The following is a 22,617-nucleotide window of genomic DNA, read 5'->3' as shown; positions in this document are numbered from 1 at the left end:
TGCGGCTCCACTGCTCCGTGTGCACCGCACAAGCCTCTGGCCTCAGCTCCTGGCAACTGCTAGAGCCTCCGGCCACACTCTGGCTGCCCCTAAAAATGCCACCAGGCCAGCTGCCCTAAGCAGGCAAGGGCGGCCTCTCCTGTGGCATGAGGCCTACCTGAGGGGCAGTAGGAAGATGAGTTCGGCGTTCTCCGCGAGAAACTCTTGACCGCCAGGCTCTGGCCCCGCTGTTTGCGCCGCCACGCCGTGCGACACTTGGAGTCAATGCTCTGCTTGATTCGGTACCAGTCGGATTCCGTGATGCCAAATTTATAGAAAAGGTGACCTGGAAGGACATATCCAAGGAAAAGCGGTGAGGCCTGCTCAGGATGGCCATCAGGAGCTGCCTGGCTGCAGAGCCGGGGCCCGCAGAAAAGGCCTCACCCAGGCACCCCAGCCGGCCAGGCTGGCCCCATCTTCCTGCAAGGGTCCAGAAAGGCCCGCTGCACAGAAGGTACTCAGCTGGCCCACAGGCGGGGCTCCCCATAAGATACAAATGATCCCTAAGGGGTCATGACATGCTCTTTCCACTTGTTTAACTTCTCGATCCCTCTGACTTGGTCTGCCCACACCAGCTGCACACTTGGGGCTCTCACAAGATTCCCAGATCGTCCACGCTCCAACTTTCCTCTGCCCTGAACTCACAGCAGCACCTAAGGTCCTGCATGCCCAGAGGATGAGATCAGGGACCTCAACAATTGAACTAGAATTTGTCGGTCCTCTGCTTACTCACGCCTGCTTGGCCACCGCCCTCCCTTCCTTCATGTCTTGGCTCCACCATCCCTCTGGATAACCACCCAGCCCTCCCGCCCTCCCGCCCTCCTGGCCTCCCACCCTCCTCCCACTTGTTTTGTCAGAGCACTGACCACCTTCCAGTGTTTGGAGAATTCATGTATGTAGTTTACACTGTTCCCCTCACAAACACAGTTGAGAATTCACGTGTGTACTGTTACTCTGTTCCCCTCACAAACAGTTTGGAGAATTCACATGTGTACTGTTCCTCTGCCCCCCTCACAAACAGTTTGGTATTATTACTCTGTTCCCCTCACAAACACAGTTTGGAGAATTCACGTATGTATTGTAACTCTGTCCCCCTCATAAACACAGGGGCCTTTGTTGTGTCCACCCATGAGGGTCAGGCACCTAGAACGTTCTCGCGCGCAGTGGCTGCTCCCGTGTAAACAGTGATTACAACAGACCGTAAGACACCCTCCCATGGCTGCTCAAGACTGGGGCTTGTTTACGTCATTCCCGACACCTCTCTATCATGCCTTCTCAACCAGAGCACAACCTCCTCACGGGCAGGGCCTGCGTCCTCATCCCTGGAGTCCCTACACCACAAGCCGAGTGGGCACAACCTACTCTCACTGGGGAGCCAAAGCCAGGTGCATCGTCTTCCCGGGGCTCGCCGTGCACACAGCAGAGAACTGTCCTGGGACCCCCAGTTCTCTACAACCTGCACTACAGAGAGCTCTCAGCATGCCCTGAGTAGCATCCAGAGATGCCCTGTATTCAACAAGGAGAAAACTGAGGATCCAAAGGCCACAGTGGAGCAGGTGACAGGATGGAACCAGCACCCCGCTGCACGCCCAGTCACTTCCCACTAGGCCACAAGACCCTTTCCCTGTAGCGATGACGAATGTGGGAATCATGGGAAGGGCTCTTCAACACACTGGCCTCTCTAGCTGGCTCATGCAACTTCACTCATTTACAGGAAAATACACGGATGGAATCCAGAATTGTAGTAATAAGATGAAGCTGAAAAGTGTCCTGTTTCAACTACCAAGAGCCTCAAGTCTGGACTCTACTGCCCAAACCCTAAAAATCTGTTCCCATTGAGACCAAAATGGTAGAAACAATCGAAACAGAGGAAGAAGTGTTTGGGTTTTTTTAAGTACTCTATTAGGTATCAAAAGTCCCTCGGGTTTTGGAAACATGCCTCTTAACTTTTTTATCAGTAGATACTTGAGACACGTTTGACTCTCTGTATAACGACAACCAACCTGTCTGTGCTATAGACAAAAAGAAACCAGCCAGGAGGGCGGGATTTGCAGGATCAGAGGGAAGAATAACCTGAAGTCGTTTTGGCAGCACGTTTTTATCCTCACACATAAAAGAAATTATACGTGAAGCAGCAGCTCTTTGTCTTCCAATTTTCGGGTCATCTCTAAAATAATCAGAGTCACCCTCAAATCTTGGCTGGGTGACGGAGACGCCTCAGGAAGCCCTAGGCTGAGCAGCCTTAGTGACTCACAGAGGAAGCCAGCCACTGGCTGTGGTCATGGGAGAACCCAACCATTAAAATCACAATGAAATCCTTACAGGAGAGCCCAGCTACTGCCAGAGGTTGCACCACAGTTACCGTAAAACCCAGCTTTCAAACTCTACTTCAACAGTTTCAGGAGAGCCCAACTACTGACTTTAGATACAAAGCAGCCCAGCTGCTGCCACCAGGAGACAAGAAAAGAAACAGCCATCCCACCAGCAGGACAATGACTTTGGAGCACGAGTCGATAAAAAGAAACATCCTCAGAACCGCCCTCCTGTTACCCTCCCACCTTCACACTCCAGGAGAAAACTTCCATATACCTCAAAGGATTAATGAGTCCATACGAAATTTAAAAACAGGTTAGTAACAGGAAAGAAAATATACCTAAAACACCCAGGTGTACGGGTAAGAGAAATGAGTAAAAACATTAACATTTCAATTCAACTTTGTAAAAACAGAGTTGCCAGTTCAAACCCTTACTCATACCTTTTAAATAAAAAAATACATATTCATCTAGTTACCCGCCACCGAGTTTCCATTGTCCTCAGACATCAAATTACCTAATTCCTTCTGATCCGCGCTCCAGGCCCCAGCCTGGGCCAATGCCCCCTGCTGGCCACCAAGGAGATCCAGAGAACAGACCAGCCGCCCAGGCACTGCCTGCAGAGCGCGGTAGGTGAGGAGGGGGAGGATCTGAACATGCACAGATGAGTGCAGGCGTCGCCCGAAGACGCTACTGGACTGCAGCTGGGGCAAGCGCTCGCTTCTGGGCAGCCCTCGGGGCTCTGAGGGTCTGTGAGGGGCTCAGATTCCTTTACCGTTTGTGACAGCACTGAGCAGCTGCACTTAACAGAGGGAGCGGGAAAAATCCTATCATGATGGGATCAAAAGATCACCTTGAATTTAACTGTCATTTTCCACTTAAAGCATCTGATCTCATGTTATTTGATGGACATTCTTTCTAAAAGCCTCATAAAGTAGGAATGTCACTACTTTCACTTTGGTTTTGAGGCAAAAGCCAGAAAAAGGAGAAGTGATGTGTCCAAGTCCAATTACTAGTTAGGACTGAGCACTGGCCTTAAAGTGCAAGCTTCCTGGGCCCACCCAGGTGGAGAGGCAGCGGCCCTCACTGGATCCTGAGAACCCATGAGAGGCACTCGGGGAGGTGGGAAGAACACGCACAGCCCCGCACACGTGCCTCTGCTGTCCTGAGCTCCCTCAGCCCAAGGCACCCACAGCCCCTGCTGCCAGGAGGCCTAGTCGGACTTCGATCGAGGCAGAAGGTCTCCCCCGCAGCAGTGCCCAGGACACAAGAAGAACAGAAGTGCTCGGCATCCAGCTGCTGCGGCTCATGGGATCCCCATAGCGCGGCATCACCCTCCCGGGAGCAGAACACCCTGTCTGGCCTCAGTCCCTGCTTCCCCAGCACATCCCCCACACCACGCCCATCACACACCACGCCCATCGAGGCCCCTCCAGGCCGGGACAGGCTTGCCTTCCAGGCTCAGCCAGGCAGCATCCCTGCCACTGCCCACACCTCTATTTTCCTGATGAGCTGTCCTGCAGTTCCCAAAGAGCTGAAGAGTCCCCATTACACCATTAGCTGCCTTCCCACTTTCCAGAATCCCCGTTACTGACTCTGGTGGTTCAAATCATAAACCGATTCCCAGCCTTCCATCTGTGGGGCCATGAGCGGCACTGTGGGAAGCGAGATGAGAGAGCTTGTAATCTTGCGTCTTGGTGGGTGGCACGGGGCTTTATCAGTCACAAAGGAATGAAGAGCACCACCCCTGCTAGTGCAATCTCAAGTGCAAGGGAAGGCAGCACAAAACTGAGTGCCAACAACTGATTTCTTGAAATTACAGACTCGACGTGATAGCGCTGCCTAGAAAAACAAAGGGCGTCTCGAAGCCTCTGCCCGATGGAAGCCAGCTGACACGCTCCCTCCCGGGGGAAGCACACGCAGCCCACACCCCACGCACCTCACATGTCCAGCCTCCAGGCCACGCTGACCGCCTTCTCCAAGCCTGCTGACTCACTCCTTTATGAGAAAAAACGATGGAGTGACACCTGTCCTCAGTCTGTTAGCAACAGAACCCCTCACAGCCACCTGCAGGACCACCTCCAGGTCACAGCATGTGGGTCAGCTGCTGCTGAGGCGGCGGCTCCGCTCACTTTTCTGCCTGCAGCCCACATTGACCACAACTTCCTCGCAGCTCTCAGTCACCATGAGGCGCTCAGTGTCCCACGACAAACACCCACCCCTGCGTGGAGTCCACATTCTGCCCTTAAGGACACATACAGGGCAGCCTCACCATTTCACCTCACAGAGAACCTGGAGAAGAGACAGCACTTGACCACCCGTGTCCCCACAAAACTCATGTCCTGGCCCAGGACCCCGGAATGTGACCTGAAGGGAAACTAGGGTCTCTGCAGATGTGATTCCTTAGGTTGCAAGGAGGTCATCCTGCAGGAGAGGGGGCTCCAAATCCAGTGACTGTCCTCGTAAGGAAAGGGACACAGAGGGAGACACGGGGAAGACAGCCGTGGGGGACGCGGGCAGAGATTGGAGGGATATGGCCACCACCAGAAGCTGGGAGAGGGAAAGGGCCTTCAGAGGCAGCGTGGCCCTGCCCACACCTTCATCCCAGGCATCTGGCCTCCAGACCTGCGCAGCGTTCCATGCCAGCCAGACTGTGAGCTTTGTTCCAGCGGCCACAGGAACCTGAGGTACCCTGCAAGACACAACGGGGCCAGGACCACCTGCTCTTGGAGTGAATGATCTGAAAAGAACCACAATCATCTGACAGGTCAACCTTGAATGTACAACTTTTTACTCTGTGCAAGTGAATCCGGTCTCTCCGTAACTGCTAGGAGGTCTCGTGGAGATCTGCCACCCACAGTAGCATTCTTTAGATCACACGAGATCGGGTGTCTTCAGGGTGGCACGGCCATAGACAGCCTCTTTTAGAAAAGCCTTCCGATCCGGGGTCACTGGCTTGGATGCACAGTCCAAGCAGAGGCGTACGTGAGCCGTGGATAGAAATCCTAAGAACTAAACCAATTTCTCTCCACAGAGAAAAGAGGTGAACGCTGCTGTCCTAAGAGCACATTCCTTAGGAAAATGCCCCAAGGTTTTCCAAGTTGCAATAATATGCTACTTTTGCGTAAAACACAAATTTGCTTAGCTGCCCAAATTTGGGGGGGTCCACCAAACCGTGGGAACCCTAAGAAAGCCAACACCCCAAAAAGCAATAACCTCCCTCTTTCAATAACCTCATTTCAAAAAGGTGGTAGAGACATTACCTACTGTGTGTTTCAAAATGTAGACTTTTTTTCTCCAGAAAAAGAAAGAAAATCTTTCTGCTGACAAATAAGGAGAAATTTAAATCAAAATCTTCTCCCTCGTGAGCTGCCTGGGTTGAGTGAGGACAGCCGCAGGCCTGACTGCTGAGGCTACAGGTGTCACTGTGGGCTCTGAAGCAACGCAGAGAGTGAGGTGGGGCGATACAGCCAATTCTGCTCCTGCCACTGTTCAAGCTGGGGCCTGGGAGGTTTGGTCCATGCACTTATTTGATTTGTTTTGGTTTTTTGAGCAACAATCAGCAATAAGAATGAAACTGGGCCACAGAGAGAAAAGGTAAAGCAATGCTTTTAACATTTCAACAATTCCATCTAAGCACGAGCAACACAGGTACGCCTGGCCAGAGGTGGAGGGAGAAGGAAGGGCTCCTGTTCCAATCTCCCTCTGGATTTCACTCCAGAGGAAGGAAGCCCAGTAGGTGTTGCCCGCTGTCCTCAAGGGCTGGTGTGAGGGAGGGTCGTGCTCTCTCAGCCCACACAGCAAGGTTCCTCTCCATTTGGACACCAGAGGAGCTGGGGCACCGGGAGGCACAGCAAGGGCCTATGGTCACACAGGCCACAATTATAGACGCTGACTCCACCCTGTCAGCCCCTGCTCCTGTCCCACAAGACACTGCCTTGAGGCCAGGCATGGTGGCTCACGCCTGTAATTCCAACACTTTGGGAGGCTGAGGTGGGGAGTTCGAGACCAGCCTGGACAACATGGTGAAACCCCGTCTCTACTAAAAATATAAAAATTAGCCAGGCATGGGGACAGGTGCCTGTAATCCCAGCTACTTGGGAGGCTGACGCAGGAGAATCTCTTGAACCCGGGAGGCAGAGGTTTCAGTGAGCCAAGATCAAGTCACCGCAAATCAGCCTGGGTGACAGAGTGAGACTTCATCTCAAAAAAAAAAAAAAGACCCTGCCTTGCTCATGAGCTGCCAAGGTGGCAGGTGAGTGCTAAGAAGGCCAGGTGCTCACAGAAGCCACCACCCTGGGGGGAAGGTGGGCAGACAGCAGTGTGTGGCCCACAGACTCCAGGCTCCTTTCTGCCCTGCCCGCCCCCCTTCCCGGGGCTTCGCCCATGTGGCTCCAGCAGGATGGCTCGCTGGCTCCTGTGTCCACACTGTCTAACCACAAGGCCACTCGCTGGGCCCTCTGAAGGCCCAGTGCAACAGTGAAGACTCGGAATCTCCACCCACTGTGAATATCTGTAACAGACAGAGGCCCGGACCTGCGTGCCCAGCTCTCTGCCTGGCAAGGACACAGCGGCCACCTCCACACGAATGCCGCCTGGCAAGGACACAGCGGCCACCTTCACACGAACGCCGCCCACGCCTCTGGACAGCACAGACTCCACAGTCGCTCAACAACACAGCTCCTGCTAAGCAGGCAGCACGTCCGGGCGCCACCAATCCCGCTGGGGACACCACACACCTGGGGTTGCAGTCCAGGACGCTGGGTGAATGCTGCGAGCTCAGAGACACAACGGAGCTGAGACGGGCTGCGACGAGCCACGTCCATCTCCTCCTCTGTGGCCCCGCGACCTGCTCTCTGCACCGTGGCTTACCTGCCTGCCCACAACGCAGCTGCATGGATGCCTAGTGAGGGCATGGCGCAACTCTCCCCACGACGCCCTGAGCATGAATGCGGCGTCTCAACATTCTGAGACACTTATTCATGCTTTGTGAACTATTTAACAAATATGGCAAATATACACATAATCGGGAATTCCCCTTTAAGAAAATGCACAGGTTTCTCGGCCTGAAGAAAAAAAAGGAAGCCGCACCTGTGACATGACAGAGCTCTGGCTGCTGACACAGCACCGTCCGCAGAGCTCGCCACCACCCCACCCACAGGCACTGGCAGGAACCCTCACAGCCCGCACAGCCTCCCGCCAAAAACGCACACAAGCCCACCACGTGGGCTTCACGTAAACACAACTGTCTGTGGAATTCAGAAGTGTATGACGGGAGGTGGCGCCCACTATACAGAATGGGCCATCTCCCACAACCCACAGCAATGACTGAACTCTCGAGTTCCTGTGAAGCCAAGCCTTGCCCACGTCTCCAGAATCCCCACACCCCGGGCACTCCTGTTCCACAGCACAGCCCGATCCATACTCAGCAGTTGCTCCAGGCCCCTCCACATGGCCCTGAGGACAGGCCAGCCTTCCTCACGCAAAGTCACCCGAAGGTCAGCCCCACCATGACCCTCCCAGAGCTCTGCTCGAGAGATCAGAATTCACCGAGCATCTCCAAGGGGCCAGGCGCTGTAAGCGAGCCCAGGAGCCACGCCCCGGAGGGACTTCCAGCAGAATGACAGTGCTAGCGGACGCCCCTGCCAGGGGACCGTGCTCCAGAGCCCAGCTCAGAGCCTGGGGAGGCAGGGCGTGGGCCCCAAGCCATAGCAGCCTGGTGAACACAGCCAGTGACCTCAGCTGTCTGGGGGACAGCCCCGAAGCCAGCGGGCCCAGGGAAGAGGGTGGTGGCCCATGCCAGGTTCCCACTCCCCTCTCTGGCTTCCGAACCCCCATCGAGGTTGGCAGCACTTCCCAAGCAAGGAGAAGCTCGGCAGGGAAGGTCAGCTCACAGCCATCACACACAGGAGCTGGGGCCTGCCCCATTCTGCCCCACACAGGGCCTTCCACCACCCCACATGGACGTCCTGAGTACAGACACAGTCACCCCACCGCCATGGGCTCTGCTCTGAGTATTGCCCTGCCACGTCCCTGTCACCTCGCTGGAACATTCCCTATGCCCGACTAAAAAAACACCAATCGCAGCCAATGCCCTGAAAGCCCAGAATCCTTAGCCTGACATTCCAAGGCACCGTCTCCAAGGCAGAGCAGCCGGCCTCCAGCCTCACATCTGAGGCCCCTGTCATCTTCCTCGAGGAGCAGGGACTCCTCACCTGGGAAGAGGGCCCAGCCCTGAAAGCCACTGCCCCACACAGCACAGCACGCTCCTCCCACATGCCACCATCCTCTCCAAAGAGTACCCGCTCCTCTGTCCAGGCTGTGCCTCCAACTCTCAGCCCAGACTGACACTGCAGCGACACCCCACAATGCCACCTCTCAGGTTACAGACACTTCTATCTACCTGACTGTACACTCTGCTGTCAGGGCCATTTCTCACTCATCTATACATCTCAGCACACTCTACACTGTGATCCACACACCAAGCACCAGCACAAAGCAACCCCCGGCTTTCAAGCTGGAAGCACATCACGTGGTCAGGGGCGCAGATGTGTGCTCTTGGCCACGCCATGCCCTAAAGCAGAGGGTGGAGAGGGCGGTGGGCCTGTTGCCTGCCTCTGAAGGCAGTGTCCTGCTGGAGCACAGCCATGGCCATGCACTGACACCTTGTTTGTGGCTGCTTTCAGAGCTGAGCAGTTGAAGAGAGACCCTAGGACCTGCAAAGCCTGAAACATCTGCCACGTGGCCCTTCAGAAGGCGGCTGCGAGTGACCCCATCCCATGACCCTCTGATCCGTGTGACCTGCTTTACTCCACTGCTGAGAAGCTGTGAGGAGGCCCCACGTGTGGTCTCCCAGGCAGTTATCTGAGACAACCCTCAGGGTCCAGGACGGGCGTCCGCCAGTGTCTGACAGCTGGGGCACACGCCTGGGCCAAGACGTGGCGCATGGGAAGATGCCATGACCTGCGCACACGCGTGTGGGTGGGACCTGGCTCCACCTCTCAGCAGCTTCCAGGAAAACCTGCAGTCAGCACGACCCCCTCAGTCTTACTTAGACCCCATTTTCACAGCAGCTACTGAACAGCCGAGCCCTTCCCCTCCTCACTGCTCCTGACAGAGGCTCACGGGCCACACCACGCTTCCCAGAGAAGCAAGGCTCTTTCCTGCTGAACAGTGGCCCCTGCACAGTGAGACCCCAGACACCCCCTGCACGGTGAGACCCCGGACACCCTCTGCACGGTGAGATCCTGGACATCGAGTGCTCTGCCTCGCTTGCCTTGTTGCGAGATCAGATTTACATTTCACGCTCCCCTGTGGCAACTCTCCAGAGCCCAGATTGCCGGAGGCCGCTGCACCCTCCCACACCTTCCCACAAGGGGCCTCGTGTCTCTTGTGTTTGCTGCTGCTTCACTTTACATCTTTGTCAGAAGCCAGCAGGACAGCTTCTGAAGCAGACGGGCTCGGTGGAGCAAATGGACCATGTATGCTGGCAAGGAGGACCTAAGCGCCCATCAAACATCACTGAAGAGCAGCACCGCCATCGCCACCTGGAGCAAGCCCCGCTCTTCAGAAGGGAGGGAAACGTCACAGGCTGGGCTGGGCACGAAAATCAGGCTTTGGAGCTCTCCTGGCTCCCGTCACAGTCAGGTCAGCACAGAGGCCCCGGCACGGCTGCTGAGACTCAGCCCTCGAGGCAGGCGGCACTCCACCCGCTGCGGAGAGGTTCAGGAGGGCCTGGGTCAGCACGACCAGGATGGCAGGAAGGCCCCGGCTCTCCTCCTCCTCTCCCTTCCTCAAGAGTGGCCTACAGACAGGAGGCGAGGAGTTTTTTACCTTTTAAGGGTACACAGTAGGTGTCTATCTTATGGGGTATATGAGCTATTTTGGTATAGGCCTGCCGGGCGCAGTGAGCACATCAGGGTCAACCAGGCGTCCATCCCCTCGAGCACTGATCCTCGGGCTGGGATTTCAAACTGCTTGGAGAAATGCAGCCCTGGGCCGGAACTCCTGATGCCAGCGTCCTCAGCAATGACATGTGGGTCCTGACTCAGCTCCCTGCACACCCCAGTCCCCCAAGGCGGGGTCCGACTTACACCGGATGCCATAGATGGTGAGCGGGTCCAGCTGCTTCTTCCCGTGCTTGCCCTGCCCCGAGAGGTTGGACACGGCCTGCACCTCGCGGTGAAAGAGGTAGTCCAGCAGCGTGAGCGCCATCTTCTCGGCTGTGCGGCAGTTGGTGCTGATGTGCAGCATGTCGGAGGGGATGATGGCGCAGCGCACCCGCATCTCGGGGTTGTTCTCGTCGCCCAGCCAGGTGCCATTGGGGTAATCCTCTGAAAAAGAGAAGACAGGGTCCTCAGATGGCCAAGGCTCAAATAAGCTCACACTCAGGACAGCAGAGTGTTCTGCTGAGACACACCCAGGAAAGGTGCTCCGCGCAGGGCTGGGCAGATCCCTCCTGACTTGTGATGCAGTCACCAAGAGCGCTGGAGCCTCCGACTGCTGCCCAAGAAATAACTGACGAGGAACAGGAACGATCCCACCACCCCCAGAAGCGGCCGAGGTGTCCTTCCATCCGTGTCACATGGATGAATGTGGCAGGCAGACCGTGTCCTGGCAATCCTCCTTGCTCTGCACTGAAGGCCGGCCCCTCAGAGCTGAGCCCGCCCTGCTAACTCAGTGAAGCAAGCAGATCGCAGCGCACCTAGCGCCCCCGCATCTGAACCTCCCGGGACGGCCCTGCCTGCTGCTCGCAGAAGGCTGGTGGGTGTGTGTCCACTAGCAGGAGCCTCTGCAGCGCCCAGGGGGAGCACAGGCCCAAGTTCGTCCTCAGGTCTGGAAGAACTGACATCAAACAAGCTCTGATCTCAAACACCAGGTTCTCTCCACAGCCCCAGCAGGGTAAAAAGCTTTAAAAAAATAAAAAGGTCAATGTTTGCCCACATCTGGAAGGAGACCACTTGGCACACCTGTCTCTGGGACAAGGGAGAGCCACTGCTCCTTCCTGTGTTTAGAGGACTCTGCGCTGAGCAGAGGCTGTTGGGCCCTCACCATGGTCCAAAGAGCCGAGCACACTCTACCGCTCCCTCTGCACTGTTGAGGGTCGGCCCGGCGTGAGAAAATGGCTCTGTGTGGGACATGTGGAGCTCCAAGGGGCTCTGCACTCCTCCCCGTAGAGTCCCGGCCACCACAGTGTTCTGGGCCACTGCCCTTTCATGCTCTATGAGCCTCACGCCTCCCCCCTGGGCAGCTCCGCAGTGAGCCTGGGGTCTGTGCACTGCACCTGCTCTGACCTCCTGCCCAGAGTACTGGAATTCCTTCCCCTTCTTGTAGCCAAATTTCCTTCCCTGCCACAGACGTCCCTTAACCACGTGGAACACACCCCTTGTGATCTTGTGACCCCAAAGGTTACAAAAAACAGAAGGAGAAAGCCAAGGCCGCGTCCGGAGGCAGGGGCAGGGACACGAGAGCAGCAGGGCCAGATGCCTGTGGGGCTGCGGGGCCTTGGGACCTGAGCGCCAACAGTCACACACTCTGCTCATCATGGACCCGGGACCCCAGCAATACCGATATCCTCGCACACAGGTGGTACCTGCCCCAGCCACCTGCAGAGCGTTTGGAACCTTCCCTGGGGCCCCTCACGCCTCACTGCCAGCCATGCTCTCCCACTGGCCAGCCACTCACACCAAGAAAGATGCAGAGGTAAGGGACTCCAGCGTCAGCAGCTGGCCTGCCTTGCCCCCGTGCACACGATGCCAGTCCTTGCCTCTGCACAGAGTGTTAAGTCACAGCATGCCCTGGACGCCAGCATTCTCAGGGCAGTTAAAGTGCAGTCGCCCAGACCAGCGCATTCAGGTGTGGGAACGCGCCATGTTCTCCACTGTCAGCGAGGCCACAGCAAGGACCCGTGGACAGGCCCACGCTCCGCACGGAGGAGACAGGGTGGCCAGGCACCTGGAGTGGCCTGAGCTTGCCTGCAAAGCACACTCCTGTGGCGATGGAGTGGGACTTCCCACCTGGCTGCCCAGGCAGTGACACCCGCCAGCCCCTCTATACCTCTCTGCCTCCCTCCCTCCCAAGCATGGGCTCTCAGCTTCCTAGCTGACCCTTCATAAGTCACTGGTCTTCTCTGAACCACAGACTCCTTCTCTGTGTAACGGCGTCTCCGAGTTGTCCTCAGGTTGACCAAGTACAGTATGTGAAAGGCTTGGTGGCTTGTCAAACTCCCTGTTCAAAGCCTCCCCGTGTGACAGAAGAAAGCTCTACACAGGATCATAAACGGGAAAACTTGCACTCCTGCTTGGAAGCTCAGCAGCTTCACAAATAATCTCTTCCGATCCTGAAGTTGAACCAAAGTGAGGCTGCAAGAGTCTCCCCACTCCCGGCACATCCTCCCCTGTGGAAGGGTGGAAACCTGAATACCTCCCATGAGGGGCCGGGACCTAGGAGGGACCCCACGCTATGCCGGAGTCTCCGAGGCCCAGGGCCGGCTACGGTCATGCCACCCTGGGCATCGCTGCCTCAGAACGTCTGTGAGCTTTATTCTGAAATATTCCAAAATTGACTTTCCAGCTCCTACAAGGGCAGCCAGCCCTGCCTACCGGGCCAGGAAGCCTGGAGCACAGCCAAGAAGCCGGTGGCTGCCGGATGCTCCTGGTGTGCACAGTTCCCTCCACAGGCAGCCTTTCCCATTCCCTGAAACATAAGATTTCCATGAAATATCAGATTTTCATGAAATATCCCAGAGCAGGGCTGGTCACCCTGTCCTCACAAACACACACTGTCACGGGCAGGGCAGTGTGGCTGGGCTCTTGGCTGTAGCTAAGGATAGAAAACAGCTCTAATTTTTGGAATTCAGGACAGAGATGAGTAAGAAGCATCAATGCTCAGAGGTGGTTCGGAAGTACAGGGATGCTGCTAGGAACATATGCTCAGACGTGCATTTTTTCAGAACATCCATCAGTCAGCCACTATTACATTCCACCTGTATATGAGGAACGAAATGGAAACATGTGACCTCAAGACTAATGGATGGAGTCTCATGGCAGGGGCTGTCTAGAGGCCACAGTTAGAAAGCTAAGAGAATCCAACCTCCGGGTATTTTATGACTTTATCTACAAATCCTTATGGGACACCAAAGTGCCTGGCACTGGGTCTAAAGTTCAGCATCTAAGCCCGTGCTCAGGGTCACAGGCCAATGCCATTGAACACAGCAGTGCAGCCCTGGCCAGCAGCAGTCCAGTCAGGAAGCCATGGGGAGGAGAAGGGCGGCACAGAGGGGGCCTGTGAGCCAAGGCAGCAGTGGTCCAGTCTCTGAGATCCGAAGCCACACGCTGCTCACACCATGGCTAGAGATGGTCATGGACTCCATGGGACTGACGATTTAAATGGGAATCTGCAGGGGAAACCCAAGATGTGGGAGGAGGGCAGCCGAGGCAGCTCTGGAGCACTGGCGCCTGCACCACGCATTTCCCAGCGCCACGTGCTTCTCCCACACGGACGGGAGGCCCCAGACACAGCTCCCCGCTCGTGCTGACCTTAGACCAGCCACAGATTTCCTGGTCAGATCTAACCTAAGGGGCTGAATCCTTCCCTGTGTCTGTCCTTGTGAAGGGAGGATTTTTTTAAATGTTCTGCCTTGGGGCCTGGGCAAGGGGCAGAGATTTGCTTGTGGCCCCTGGTGGCTGGGAAGCAGAGGCCGCGCAGGCCCAGTTGGCGAACGGGAACTGTCCCACTGCACGGTCTCCCTGACTCCTGCACCCGGGCTGGGCTCAAGCCAGGGCGACACCCTCAGATGCCATCCAGCATGAACCGGGGCTGCGGGAATCAGCCTCGATCCCACATAGACGCTGTTCAACATGGGCTCCCAGCCCAGGCCAGCCAGGCCTCCTGGCAGCGCCAGTACAGAGCCCCAGGTAAAGGAGCACGAAAGGAGTGAAAGCCGTTGAGGCACCAGAGGAGCACCTGAGTACCTGAGTCCCTGCACAGCAGCCGCCCGGTAGCTCCTGGAGCGCGAGACCTCGGCCCTGCTCCTCCTGACTCCCAAGTGCCAGGGACAGTGGCCTGCAAGCGAACGGGGAGACAGGCAGGGGTACAGCTGATCTCAGATGAGAACAGGTGACCCCAAGCAGGGAAGGGGGAAGGAGCCATCCAGGGTAAGAACTCCAGAGAACATTCCAGAGTGGGGAGCAGCACCGGCCTGGGCCAGGAGAGGCCACGTGCTCCAGGAAGGTAAGAGAACCAGCGTGGCTGGAGCAGGGAACGTAGGGCAGCGGAGAGACAGGGAAGGGTGGAGAACCAAGCAGGGCCCAGTCACCCAGGCAGCGAGCAGCGTGGTCCAAGCTGAACTGGCACGGGCAAAGGGGACTGGCAGAGGGATAGGCAGAGGGGATGGGCAGAGGGCATGAGCTGAGGGGGCACAGGCAGAGGGCACAAGCTGAGGAGGCACGGGCAGAGGGCATGGGCAGAGGGAGCACGGACAGAGGGGATGGGCAGAGGGAGCATGGGCAGAGGGGACGGGCAGAGGGCACGAGCTGAGGAGGCACGGGCAGAGGGAGCACGGACAGAGGGGATGGGCAGAGGGAGCACGGGCAGAGGGCACGAGCTGAGGGGGCACGGGCAGAGGGCACAGGCAGAGGGGACAGGCAGCTGATTACAGGGCTGCTCAGTAATCCAAGAACGGCCGAGGACCTGGGGTCAGTAGGGCTCACAATGAGACCCACTGTCTTTAAACTTCCCAGCGTTCCTAGCACTGAGGTTCATTTAACGGGAACTCTGGGTAGATGAGGGTGGTCTCCAGCGACACCAAGCATCTCTGGACTTAGGACCTGGAGATCCCAAACACAGGACCCGAGGCAGGCAGCAGGAAGGGCAGCAGCATCCCATGCCATCGGCCTCCCCGACCATCACCCACCCACACCAGGACGTGGGCCATGCAGGGCCAGTGCGAGGACGGTGTGGGGACGGTGGGCAGGGGCTCTCAGCTGTAGCCACCAAGCTGCTAAAGATCCTGAAGCCTCTCTCAGGAACTGACAGTGCTGAAACACACTCAGCTGAGCTCTCTGTGGTGAGATAATATTTTTAAAGTAAACACTGGACAAGAGTTCAGAGTTGTTTTTCAAGCAGTGAGTCGAAATCATGTCAAAGTGTCACTGAGACCCTCCAGGAGGGATGACGTGGGCTCTCCGCGCCCAGACCAAGAATCTCCCTGACTTAGGGGGACAGTCGGCTCCTGGGGGGGGCTGCCACCTGCCACCTCCGTCCTCCCCAGGCTCCCACCTCAAGGCAATGTCGGGGCAGCCGCTGAGCTCAACCTCTCGCAGGCTCAGGCCCCACCGAGGGCTGGTGTGCAAACGTCCAGACCCAGTGCACCCAAGGATGGCTGCGCCCTTCACCCCACACGGAGCTGCCCCGGCTCTGGGTGGCTCCTCCTGCACCACAGGTCACAACGAGCCCCCCCTCCACAATCACTGGCCTCATCCAGGCCTCAGCACTTCTTCCTGGCCTTTTGTCAGCACTGCAGGAGACGCTGACTCTAGACTCTGCCTCCACCAGAGTTACCCAAAGGCCACCTGGCCTGTCCTCCCAGGAATCTCCCGCCTCGAGCGTCCAGCAGGACCCAGCTTGTGCCGGCCTCTCTGTGTTGGCGGCTCACAGCTCCACGCCCTGTGCTTCCTGCTCAGCAAAGCCACATTATCAGTGCTGACCCACCCGTCTACTGGTTCCCATCCACACCTGTGTCCACGGATTTCCTATTGACAACATCACTCCCACTGCACTCCTCTAAGTGCTAGAGATTTTCAGGCATGTTCTCAGACCAGCAGCATCAGCAGTGACAGGGAACTTGCTGAAAATGCTCATTCTCAGGCCCCACCAATCAGAGGCTGTGGGGTGGGCCCTGTTTAGCAAGGAGGTTCTGAGGCAAGCGGGTTCTGACCTGTACGAGGAGGGCCCCGTGTGTAGAGAGAGACCATGAAGGATACCACTCCAGGCAGGCTTCCCACCTCCCGTACAGGAGAGCACACAGGCCCGCTGCGCTCTGACGGGTAAGGGCAGCGGTCTAAGGACTAGGCAGGCGGCAGGCCCACGTCCCACCGCACTGAGGGACAGCCCGTCCTGTCAGGCAGGCTCCTGAATCCACACCTCCACCACTTCAGAGGCCTCATTTCCTCAGTCTTCACAGCAACTCCAGCAGCTGAGCCAGTCCACGATCCATCTCACGGGAGAAGTGCTCAGACGTTTGCAGAAATGAATGACCCTGATAGAGGTCGCAGGCCAAGTGAGAGGCAGACTGGGAAAGGAGGCAAACGCTCTAGGCCATGAGAAGCCCCTGCCTGCTAATGACCAGTGATTCACACATTTCCAGTGTCTCTTCCTAGAAAGCTGCCGATCTTCAAAGACTCAAGAGTTTAAATGAGGCCTTTTCTGCACTGACATGGAAGGCACTGTCTCATATCTGCTTCCTGATATAATGTGCTGGATTACTGGACTTTTATATATTCAGAATTCCCTACTGGGGGTAAAAAGGGAAACAAAACAATGATTTAAAAATCCCAGCCTGGAATCTGTACTGTCAGACCACAGTGAATAGTTATTAATTTATCCTTTTTTCTTAGTCAGTCTATAGAAAGGAATTAACCAATAATTGAAAGTCTTTTTAAGATCCCTCTCTCTCCTACTTTCACTTGAATGCTGACTTCCCAAGAGCAGATGAAACAATTCCGATAAATGTTAAAGTCTGTGTGTTGTCCAAGACCGAAGCCCTAACTTCACACGAACACCCTGGGAAGTACAGTTCCATGGTCATTTTTCAGGCGATGGCTCAGTATTCCTGTCCCTGGGATTCCACACGTTAGTCCCCTGTAGTCACAGAGGTGACAAATGCTGGATTTCCGTCTCCGGCAGGACAGTGAACAAATCAGAAGGGCATCCTTTACGAGTCACTGGACTGCAGGGTTGTTCAAAGCCTTAGAGCGTGGTGTTAATTTCCACAACACAACCAACTCCACAAGTCAGCTCAAGGTCAGCCTCACCATCTCCAGGTAAGTCTTCAGAGAACAGATTCATGTTAGATATGCCATCCCTGTCAAAAATTAATTTTCAACTGGCTTTTGCAAAGGCTTACTCAAGCTGTTTATGAATTTCAAAAGCAACTCTGCATAATGGTTCCAACAATGGATAACACAGAGCAAATCCACGTAGAATTCAAACCTAAAGGCAGCCCAGGCTGCGTGGTTACACACATCACAGCTCAAAATGCTTCCGGAGCCAGGACATGATTAACTGTAACTGTCAATAATTCATCTCTCCTATTCAAGGTGGAGAATAAGAATTCTATGTGGAACGCATGAGACATTTTATCTGTTGGGCTCCTCATCATTATTTGCCCCACAAGAAAATACAATGTGTTGGGGTATGCCAGGATCCTGGGGGATAGGGACACCCCATAAAGGTAAGGCCACATTTGTCCCAAACACGCCAACTCTGGCCATCTACTGGCTAGATGTCTACGATGTCACATACGGATGCTTCAAAAGAACCTCCATTCCCATCAGGTACTAGTGGATGCTTAATGAATACTTGGGATGGGAAAAGGGGAGCAGAAAGATTAAAAGGGGAGGGGAGGGGAAGAGTAGAGGTGTCCTGAACAGCAAAAAGTCCACACGCCTGGAGGACAACTATGAAAACCAGGTGGGCTCCTGATAGGGTGGCCTCGCTCTAAAATCAGGAACTTTATGATTATGTGACATCGTATTTGAGAATTTTAGACATCTGTAACACTGACATTCCACAAACTACACATTACAGAGGCTTCAGTTTAGAAATGGAACACTGTACCATTTTCTTTCAAAATGCTTTTTTGGTGTGGGCTGCTTTTATTTTGCTTTGGTTTTCTTTGAGAGGGCTGTTTTCCATCAATAATTCTGTTGTAAAGATTTTGCCTATAACGCTTAAACATCTCTTAAAGTGAAAAATAATTTAACCCTGAGTTAAAAGGATCCCGCGCCTCTGGGTCACGCGGAGAACCCGAGTCCAGCACCAGTCGGCGCCTGAGCTCTGGAGAGCTGAGCGCCTCTAGCGCCTGAGAAGTTTGCTCTCCAAGCGTCTGGTCTCACAGGGCAGGGATGGGAAGGAGTCTTTCCGGGTGGAGGAGGTGGTGGGGAGGAGTCTGGGTGAACTGCTGACTGCTCGGCACCAGCACAGTCATGGGTCAAGACTGCTCCCGACACCTCCATCCTGGGACACGGGCTGTGCATCCAGAAACTCAACCCAAGCTGCTGAGACACCATCAACCCCACTCACTTCCCCAGACTGCCCTTCTGGCCGCTCTGTGGCACTCAGAGCCACGACTGTTCTCACGCTGCTGTCTCCTGCTTCCCTTGGTTTTACTGTGGTCACTCATCTCTCTGCAGCCCTATTCTTATTAGCAATCACCTCGGGACTGCCATGAAAAAGTGTTTCCCTGTTACCTCACACATACAGCACTTATGTTAAAACCACAGAAGATGAATTCTGTAAATAAATGTTTGAGGAATGTTTGTAGCTAAATGTTCTTCTTTCCATGTGCATGGATGGCATCCCACGGACTGCAAGGTCTGTGAATCTGACCACACAGCACAGCATGGCTACGTAGCTACACATTCTCTTTTCCACGTGCATGGCTGACATTCGTGGACTGAGGTCTGTGAATCTGCACAGCACAGCGTGGCTACATGTTCTTATTTCCACGTGCATGGCTGACGTTCCGTGGACAGCGAGGTCTGGGAATCTGACCACACAGCATGGCGTGCCAGCAGCAGCTGAAGGACGGCCGCAGCTGACAGCTCTCACAGCTGCCCAACTCGCCCAGCTGTGCCTCACCTGCCTTTGCCAGCATCACCAAGGGCTACCATGTAAGTCATTCTACTAACTGGGATGTCCATGGGACCAACTCCTGGCAATAATTCAACTAGAATTCAATGACAATCCTTCCCCACTGAAATTAAGTACCTAACATTTTACGTGTAGGATTTTGTAGGAATTAGCAAATGCATACACAGCAGGAATTTAAACTCTTGATTAAGAACCTAACTAATTCCCTTAATGGACAAACAGATCCCACTCTAGGTCCATTTTAGCTCAACTTGTTTCTCTAACTCAGCCGGCAGCTTAGTCATTGAACGATGGGGCCCCACACGCTTTCAAGTACAAAACAAAGCTATGAGCACACTAAGACCAAAACTACTGACAAAAGGTAAGCACAAGAATGAAGACACAGTCTACCGTTCCCTGCTTTCAACAGTCAGGAGCTACCGTCCTTCTTATTCCAATAAGACACGGTCTGCTGTTCCCTGTTTTCAATAGTCAGGAGCTACCGTCCTTCTTATTCCAATGAGACACAGTCTACTGTTCTCTGCTTTCAATAGTCAGGAGCTACCGTTCTTCTTATTCCAATGAGACATGGTCTACTGTTCCCTGCTTTCAACAGTCAGGAGCTACCTGTCCTTCTTATTCCAATGAGACACAGTCTATTGTTCCCTGTTTTCAATAGTCAGGAGCTACCGTCCTTCTTATTCCAATGAGACACAGTCTACTGTTCCCTGCTTTCAATAGCTGGGAGTTACCGTCCTTCTTATTCCAGTGGAGCGTCTGTCATGACAAACGGAATTACCTAAATGAAAAAAACTAGAATAAAATGACATGGTATCTTTGCAGTATAATAAACTGACTCCAAATTTGATATAAAACAGCATGTCAATTCACACAAGCCATTTGGAATTCTTAAGAAATAACTATTTTGAAATCTGTGGTTCTCTAAGACTTAAGGCACTTAAATACTTAAACGAGAAGCTAAGAACAATCTGTCTCCTGCGGCTCCTGTTTCTTATCAGAGCCTAAAACAACTAAACAGAAAGACAAGCGCACCCCCCTTTAGCACTTCTCATATTCCCAATGCTTTCCCTCATAGAAACTCACTGATTCACCGCCTGCCCAGGTGCTCTGGGACAGAGGGGCACAGGCAGGAAGCTGCTGGCCCCATTCTCGGCACATTCGCGCCCCCATGGAAATGCTGAAGAGATGACACCACTATGGGTTGAGAGTAAATCTGACATCAGAGACATTAATGGATTGGCTATTTTTCCAACATTTACACAGACAGCAATCATTTAAAGATGACTTCCTCTGGGTGTCATTTTCACCAAGCCACTATGCCAAATAAGGCAGCTCAAGCAGATATTTTCATAACACCGACCCCACTGGGATAGATATTCCCAAGGACAGAGTCACTGAAAGAGATTTATTACAAGAAATGTTTCCTCCTAATGGGATGAGAAAACAGAATGGCTCGGGATGATGACCTCCCCTTCAAAACAAAGTCAAGTTGAAGATGAGAAAAAGTTCTGCAATTCACCCCAATCCTAACAACCTGTGTTGTACAACAAAATTATGTTTTGATGAGGACAATCAGTGGCAAAAACGGCTATGAAGTCTGCTCAGAGCCTTTGCTAAAGAAAAATGTCTTACACAAAACATCAAAAGAACTTAAAAACTCAGACACAAAGAAAATTTGTATTTTTCCTTATAGATACAGATTAATATTAAGCAGGCTCCAAATTTGATATCTTCTCATAAGTTCATTTAGATTTTTTTTGTTTTTATGACCCTGGACTCCCCAGAACTACCAAGTTTTGTTTTGGTTTTTTTTTTTTGCCTCAACTAACACAGTTTAAATCAAACAAACATCAGGCCTGAAAGGGGTGGCCAGATCTATGTGGGGATTTACACAAAACCCACATCGAAAAATAATTAATTACAACAATTAGTCTGTCGTTACTGCAATGTGATTTTCAATTTCCATGAAAATGAAATCAGGAGCACCCCTCCGTTCCTCAAATTCAATGTGTGAAAAACTCCATTGCCCTGACCCTGCAATTCCTACATACACAAAAACCTGCACATCAATGTTCACAGCAGCATTCCTGACAACAGCACCATTCCTGACACCAGCCAAAAAGTGCAAACAACCCAGATGTCCATCAATTGATGATGGATCAACAGAATGTGGGCCATCCGTACCTCGGCATATCACGCAGCCATGAAAAGGAACAAATGCTGGGGCAAAAGCTACAATGTGGGTGACGCTACAGGGTTCCACTTAGAGTCAAGGTCCACAACAGGTACATCCACAAGGACGGAGATGAGTTGGGTGCCGGGACTGGAGGCTGGGAGAACGGAAAGTGACTGTTGATGGACACAGGGCTTCTTCTGGGGGTACTAAAAAATACTCTAGAATTAGTCTGAAGTGATGACTGTACAACCTTGTGAATGTACTAAAAACCACTGAGACGTATGCTTTAAAACGGTCAATTTTATGGTATATAAATTAGATCTTAACTGGAAAAAAAAAAAAGATCAACTCAACCTCTCTCTCTTCCCGCCATTCTGCCATCTGAATCCTAGCAATCTGTATTAGGTAAAAGTCAATTTTTGTGGAAAACATTGTTTTCAATGTTTCAGATAAGGTAACGAGTCTTCCTAACAGGAAAACCTTTGTTCAGTAGACAAATCAACATCGAGTTGCTAGGAAAAAACAACAACTCAGACGCAGAAGCAGAAAAAACTGGAGATCTTCCTAGTAAGTAAGGAAAACACATGCTTTACAACTCCACGCACAAAGCTAAGTCTGTTTGCTTCTTTCTTTTCTCCTTACTGTAGTAACTGACAGTCATCTGGTCACTTACGGATGAAGGGCACACAGAGGCTCTCCGGGGAAGAGGGCTCTGAAAGGCACACTGGGCAGGCCGAGGGCCAGGCGGGAGGGCGCCTCAGAGCCCTGCAGGAGAGAAGCCCCCACTAGGAGTCCAAGTAGGACAAAGAGGGTCACATTCTTCTAGATCTCAGAGGAAACGGGCAGTGCGTCATGGACCCCGTGGAAGCTGTGTCCTGCCTCTGCATCCTCTAGCCCAGCAATCTGCCTCTGAGAGCCCATGTCCAGACACGGATCCAAGAGACATGAAAAACAGCAGGCCAATGCTAGTTTCAATAATGAAAGCTTACAGGGAGCCATCCCTGGAAAGCATCCAGACCTGATGAAATAAGCAAAACTGGCTAAAAGCGACTCTGTCCATCTGCACTAACATGGAAAGATTTCTACCATGTAGGGGAAAGAAGTGAGTTATAAAATCTTATGAAATGTGCACAAAAAAAACACACAAAAGGTTTAGAGATCTCAGAATGGTGGAATCACAAGTTATTTTCCCTTTAGTCTTCATTTTTATACTGTATT

At 53.5% G+C, this 22,617-nt stretch overlaps 1 protein-coding gene across 1 annotated transcript in view; it reads right to left on the bottom strand.

Annotated features, from left to right (window-relative positions):
* Positions 1-22,617, bottom strand: part of BANP (BTG3 associated nuclear protein) — a 133,972-nt gene that overhangs the window by 47,033 nt on the left and 64,322 nt on the right. The window contains exons 7-8 of the mRNA XM_011972408.1: positions 10,445-10,684; positions 158-325 (exon numbers count right to left, since the gene is read on the bottom strand). Of these exons, the coding sequence (XP_011827798.1) occupies positions 158-325; positions 10,445-10,684 (408 nt within the window). The remainder of the gene's footprint in view (positions 1-157; positions 326-10,444; positions 10,685-22,617) is intronic.

The sequence above is a fragment of the Mandrillus leucophaeus genome, unplaced genomic scaffold (assembly GCF_000951045.1).
Source record: "Mandrillus leucophaeus isolate KB7577 unplaced genomic scaffold, Mleu.le_1.0 Scaffold10, whole genome shotgun sequence".
Classification (NCBI taxonomy): domain Eukaryota; kingdom Metazoa; phylum Chordata; class Mammalia; order Primates; family Cercopithecidae; genus Mandrillus; species Mandrillus leucophaeus.
This window is presented reverse-complemented; position numbering and strand designations above follow the sequence as displayed.